The sequence below is a fragment of the Lathyrus oleraceus genome, chromosome 3, assembly GCF_024323335.1.
Source record: "Lathyrus oleraceus cultivar Zhongwan6 chromosome 3, CAAS_Psat_ZW6_1.0, whole genome shotgun sequence".
Lineage (NCBI taxonomy): Eukaryota > Viridiplantae > Streptophyta > Magnoliopsida > Fabales > Fabaceae > Lathyrus > Lathyrus oleraceus.
In genome coordinates this window covers 434,295,558-434,302,394 of record NC_066581.1, presented here as the reverse complement: position 1 = coordinate 434,302,394, position 6,837 = coordinate 434,295,558, and the positions used below count along the sequence as shown (strand labels likewise).

The 6,837-nt window shown below is 36.8% G+C and overlaps 1 protein-coding gene across 1 annotated transcript; it reads left to right on the top strand.

Annotated features, from left to right (window-relative positions):
- Window positions 1-5,318: 5,318 nt before the first annotated feature.
- Window positions 5,319-5,822, top strand: LOC127131592 (elongation factor 1-alpha-like). The gene has a single exon (XM_051060503.1). It carries the CDS (start codon window positions 5,319-5,321, stop codon window positions 5,820-5,822), a length of 504 nt encoding a protein of 167 aa, XP_050916460.1.
- The last annotated feature ends 1,015 nt before the right edge of the window (window positions 5,823-6,837 follow it).

Below are 6,837 nucleotides of genomic sequence, written 5' to 3'. Positions count from 1 at the left end.
CTTTCCAAATTAGAAACCTAGGCCTTAAGCCTTTGACTTTTTCAAACTCCATTTCATAATACTTCTTTTGAATTGAATTCTAATCATACTTTGACCATCTTTTGTGAATAAATCCTAATTGGTTAATTTCACTCATTCAATTGTTTTATGGCTTTGTCCATTCTTGATAAGTTTTCATACATTAGCCATAGGTTTGATTTATCCTAGTTGGTTGATGTTAATCTCACCTTTTGTCCTTAGTGATTGAATTGTAAGACTTCCTTGCTTAATATAGGGTTAACCCCTCACTAGCAAGTTGAAGCTTTTCTCACATTGTGGACTTGTTGTTTGTATAAGGTTGAGTTTTCTCCCGTGGATAACGAAAGACCTTAAGGCTTTTGTTTAAAATGAACCCACTCATATTTTGGAAATCTTTTAGCCGAACTACGGCGTTTTGATCCTTACCTTCCATGGAGAGGTACGTAGGCAATTGTTATCCATCCAAACACAAAAATAATAACTTGTATATTCTTTTCTCATCCCTTTAATCCATGTTTGCACAATAAATATTTCATAAACAAATAACATTTCGTACAACAAGTGTGAAAAGGGCTCCCTAGGAGTACCTAGGACGTTTTGGGTGCCTAACACCTTCCCATTGCGTAATTTACCCCTTACCCCGATCTCTGATCTTTTCATTAGTTTTCTATGTGTAAAACTTCTTAGGCTTTTGTTCGCTTTTTAGCCATTCCTTTGGATAAATAAAAGTGCGGTGGCGACTCGATTCTTTGTATACTTTTCTTTTGGTTTAATCAATAAATCATAAAGTGACGAATACACCGCTACATAGGGGACCCAAAATATCTATCTAGGTAAGAGCTAGAAAGAAATAGTCAATCAAGACTCAACCCAATAAGGACATAACTCAGGGGGAGTAATTCCATCCAGAAAATCTACTGGGGAGGAAACTGAAACATCAATCATCCACGAGAAAACAAACTCAGTGGCGAAACAGAGAAGGGTTAAAGTCTTTCTGCCTAAGGGGCTGACACTCTACAATTGAAAGAGGACAGACACCAGATTTGGTATGGGGATAAAGTACCGCCATAACAGAGAATTAGAATCTCAAACAAATCAAATATGAAGATGCAGGATATGCAAATCATGAATTTATATGAAGGTGTATATATATATATATATATATATATATATATATATATATATATATATATATATATATATATATATATATATATATATATATATATATATATATATATATATATATATATATATATATATATATATATATATATATATATATATATATATATATATATATATATATAATATATATATATATATATATATATATATATATATATATATATATATATATATATATATATATATATATATATATATATATATATATATATATGATGATTATGCTGACAAAACGATCACAAAGGATACAGAGGTGTCGCAAAGAAATTGAACCACCAGTATAATCCTCGGCCAATCCACAAAGTATGGAGAGAACTGCCAAAAAACAGAGAGATCAACATCCCAAGGGCTCAACCCTAAGTGGGGAAAGAGGAGATCTGCTGAGGACAGAACGACCAACTCTGTATGGAATTTTAGGTCAACACCATAAAAATGGGAGACAACCCTACAGAGGAAATAATCAACAAATGCTACTCAGAAACCAGGAGGAAACTCTGACTGGGAGCAAAGATACAACGATTGGTGGGGACACCAAAGCGATCTACTGGGGAAACATCAAATATCTCTTGATGAAAATCCATCAGCTGAGGAAATACGAACTCCGCTGGGGAACGCCAAAACTCTGCTGAAGAAGGTAGAAACTTTGTTGGGGACAAGGACACGCCACAGGGTATCTGAATCAACCAACTCAGCTAGGGATAAAGAAAGTAGTTCCACTGGGGATAACACTCTGCCAAGGAACTGAACGTCCAGGGATACCACAAGGGTTAACTGCTTGGGGAACCTCCGATGCTTCACACTTAAGGACTTGTTGTCCATCGAAATGATGTTGATATTACTGTAACTTGCTTTGAAAAAGTTCTTGCTTTTATATTTTAAAGAAAACTTGATTTTGATTTAAAAATTTAATTTCAAAATGATCATAACAAAATTTAAAACTATTGGTTGAAATAAATAAGAGTAGAAACAATTTGGATAAAGGCTCAACTTTATTTAAATGGATGATAGTCTGTAAATGACAAGACTCCATAGATTTTACAAAGTTGAAAATGGTAATTTACATGGAAAAAGTTACATTGAATACAAATGATCCTTAGTTGAAAGAATCAAAGCACAACCTGAAAAGGTTCTCTTAACAACATATGGGCCTTCATAATTGGGAGTCCATTTTCCTCTGGAATCTGGCCTGAACGATAAAATCTTCTTGAACACAAGGTCACCTTCTCTGAACACTCGAGGTTTGACCTTCTTATTAATTCACAGGACGAGTGAACTCTTCACCATCCATAGTTGTAAGAATCAAAGTACCACCTGAAAAGGCTCTCTTAAAAACATATGGGCCTTCATAATTGGGAGTCCATTTTCCTCTGGAATCTGGCATGAACGATAAAATCTTCTTGAGCACAACGTCACCTTCTCTGAACACTCGAGGTTTGACCTTCTTATTAAAAGCTTTCTTCATTCTCTGCTGATATAACTGACCATGACACATGACAATCAATCTCTTCTCTTCAATCAAATTCAACTAGTCAAACCTGGTCTGACACCATTCAACTTCAGTCAACTTGGCTTCCATGAGCACATGCAACGAAGGAATCTCAACCTCTACGGGGAGTACTACTTCCATACCATAAAGAAGAGAGAAAGGGGTTGCCCCTGTTGAAGTGCGGACGGATGTACAATACCCATGCAAAGCAAATGGGAGCACCTCATGCCAATCCTTATATATGACAACCATCTTCTGGATAATCTTCTTGATATTCTTATTCGCAGCTTCAACAACCCCATTCATCTTGGGTCTGTAGGGAGAAGAATTATGATGTGCAATCTTGAAGCCTCTGCAAAGAGCTTCCACCATATTGTTATTCAAGTTCGATCCATTATCAATAATGATCTTACTTGGCACACCATAACGGCATATGATCTGATTCTTGATAAACCTTACAACAACTTGCCTGGTTACATTTGCATATGATGCCGCCTCAACCCATTTTGTGAAGTAGTCAATTGCCACTAAAATGAAACGATGTCCATTCGAAGCTTTAGGCTCAATCATCCTAATCATATCAATTTCCCACATGGAGAAGGTCCATGGGGAGGATATAACATTCAAAAGTGTCGGAGGAATATGAATCTTATCAGCATAGATTTGACACTTGTGGCACTTCTTCACAAATTTGCAACAGTCAGATTCCATTGTCAGCCAATAGTAACTTGCTCGCAACATCCTCTTTACCATTGCATGTCCATTGGAATGAGTACCAAAGGAACCTTCATGCACTTCGGTCATCAACAAGTCTGCTTCGTGTCTATCCACGCATCTGAGCAAAACCATGTTGAAGTTTCTCTTGTACAGTATATCACCACTCAAGTAGAAATTACCGGCTAATCTTGTCAAAGTCTTCTTAACTTTCAAAGATGCCCCAAGCGGGTAAATCTGAATTTTGAGGAAACTTTTGATGTCGTAATACCACGGCTTCTCCTCTTTGATCTCTTCAACAGCAAACACATGAGTTGGCCAATCAACACGCATCACAGATAAAATGGGAACTTCATTCCAATACTTCACTACAATCATTTACGCCAACGCTGCAAGAGCATCTGCCATCCGGTTTTCATCTCGAGGAATATGATGAAACTCAACCTTTATAAAGAAAGTTGAAATCCTCCTCGCATAATCTCTATATGGTATCAAACCGGGTTGACTTGTCTCCCATTCTCGTTTGATTTGAGTCACAACCAAAGTCGAATCACCGAAGACATCCAAATACTTGATTTTGAGATTCATGGCCTCTTCGAGCCCCATAATGCAAGCTTCCTATTTTGCCATGTTGTTTGTACACTTGAAAGTCAATCTAGCTGTAAAGGGTAAATGAATGCCTTGAGGAGTAATAATCACTGCCCCAATGCCATTTCCATATTGATTAACAACTCCATCAAATAACATGCCCCAACGGGAACCAGGTTCTGGCCCTTCTTCAAGCAATGGTTCATCACAATCTTTCATTTTCAAGTACAAAATCTCTTCATCAGGAAAATCATACTGTACTAAATGATAATCTTCAATTGGTTGGTGAGCCAAATGGTCAGCAAAGATACTACCTTTGATTTCTTTCTAAGATCGATATTCGATATCATACTCTAATAACAACATCTGCCAACGGGAAATCCTCCCAGTTAAAGCAGGCTTCTCAAGTATATACTTGATTGGATCCATTTTGGATATCAACCAAGTGGTATGATTCAACATATATTGACGTAGACGCTTAGCAGCCCAAGCCAATGCGCAACAAGTCTTCCCAAGCATTGAATACCGAGTCTCTCAGTCAGTGAACTTCTTACTGAGGTAGTAAATTGCAAATTCTTTCTTCCCAGTCTCATCTTGTTGACCAAAAACACAACCCATACTATCTTCGAGCACAGTCAAATACATGATTAACGGTCTTCCTTCAACAGGTGGAGACAAAATAGAAGGTTCAAGAAAATATTCCTTGATACTATCAAATGCTTTCTGGCAATCTTCGGTCCAATCACAAGACTAATCTTTCTGAAGAAGCTTGAATATAGGCGCACATGTGGCAGTCATGTGGGAAATAAATCTAGAAATATAATTCAAGCGGCCGAGAAAACCTCTGACTTGCTTCTCAGTTTTGGGCGCAGGCATCTCTTGTATTGCTTTGACCTTGGCAGGATCAACTTCAATACCCTTCTCGCTGGCAATAAAGTCCAACAACCTACCAGAGCGAACACCAAAAGTACACTTATTGGGATTCAAGCGGAGTTTATACTTCCTCGAATGCTGGAATAACTTCAACAAATGCTCAACATGTTCCTCTTCATCAATTGATTTAGCAACCATGTCATCGACATAAACTTCAATCTCTTTATGCATCATATCATGAAAAAGAGTAGTCATTTCTCTCTGGTAAGTTGCAGCAGCATTCTTTAGACCGAAAGACATCACTCTATAACATAATGTTCCCCAAGGTGTGCATACCCTGATTTTGGCCCTGAAAACTTTTCCCAATCACTCACTCGCACACTCTCATTTCCTTCTGTGCGGCTAGCTTTTTTTTCTTCAAGATCTTATGTAATTTTAAGCTTAAGCACACATGGGTAGGGAAAAGGTTCATATTAACATTGTGGTTATTGGCCATGTCGATCCTGGGAAGTCAGCTACTACCGGTCACTTGATCTACAAGCTTAGAGGTATTGACAAGCGTGTGATTGAGAGATTTGAAAAAGAAGCTGCTGAGATGAACAAGCGTTCATTCAAGTATGCTTGGGCTCTTGACAAGCTCAAGGATGAAAGGGAAATAGGTATCACTATTGATATTTCCTTGTGGAAGTTTGAGACAACTGAGTACTATTGTACCGTCATTGATGCTCCTGGTCACAGAGATTTTATTAAGAATATGATTACTGGAACACCACAAGCTGATTGTGCTGTTTTCATAATTGACACCACTACACCCAAGTACTCAAAGAGTAGGTATGATGAATTTATCAAGGAAGTTCCTTCCTATAAAAAGGAGGTTGGCACAACAACGGCAGTCAAAGACATGGATTCCTTTGTCTGTCAAAGATACATATCTCATAGATATGACATTTCATAACGAAACCAAAAATGATTGATATTGATCTTTGAATTAAAATCATTTCTTACACTACAAACATATACATTTGTATTTAACGTGCTTTAATGTTCAAGATGATGAGTTTATCTTTGATGCTTCAACCAAGTTCTGTCTTGATGCTATTACCGCGGAGTTGCTTATTGGCTTTTATCCTACTGTTAAATAAATTAATGCATTTTAAGAGTTGAAGCAGAACTGAAGTTCATTTGGATTTAATCACCATCTATTCATTATTTGATGTGAATTTTTGTTATCATGTTTTAAAAAACCTATTTCATTAATCGGTGTGCTATGAAGTACTAGGGTGAGCATGATATGATGTCCATACATGAAAATCCAAACTGGTTCATGATAACAATGGTATTTTAAACAGTAATTAACTGATCAATCAAAGAATTCAGAGTCGGCTTTTCTTGCCAAGAGATTAAGTACAATTCAATGCAAACAAAATACTATGTGCTGCTGGACATGTTAGGCATTATGTGTATTTGGAGGGGATTTTCCTGTTGTAGGGGAAGTGAAGTTTGATGTCATTGTTGTGTCTCTGTTGCTACTGCTTTGAATAATCTGCAGGAATCAAAATCAATTACTATGATAATGGATCGCCTACTACATTGTTGCAAATTATTTTATGGGGTTTTTATGAGGTGGTCCTCTGATTATGGGGCTTCAGTTGGAGCGATATGCTTTGCAATGCAACCTTTCATTAGATCGCCTCATAATTGACTTCTCATATAGTCCTATTGTTTTTACAATTTGAATTGTCTGATTTCTAGACCGTCTCTTCTTCAACAACTCACTGATAATTTGGAGTCCGGATTCACACCATTTTCTACATATAAGACAGATAAACATAATTGATAGATTAGTGAGACTCATGAGTCATTAATCTCTTATTTACGTTAATCTCTTTTATAGATGGATAGAGAATGGAAAATGGGAAATGGGATGAATCTGGATTTGATAATTCACTGTTTTCAAGTTGGGGTTCTAT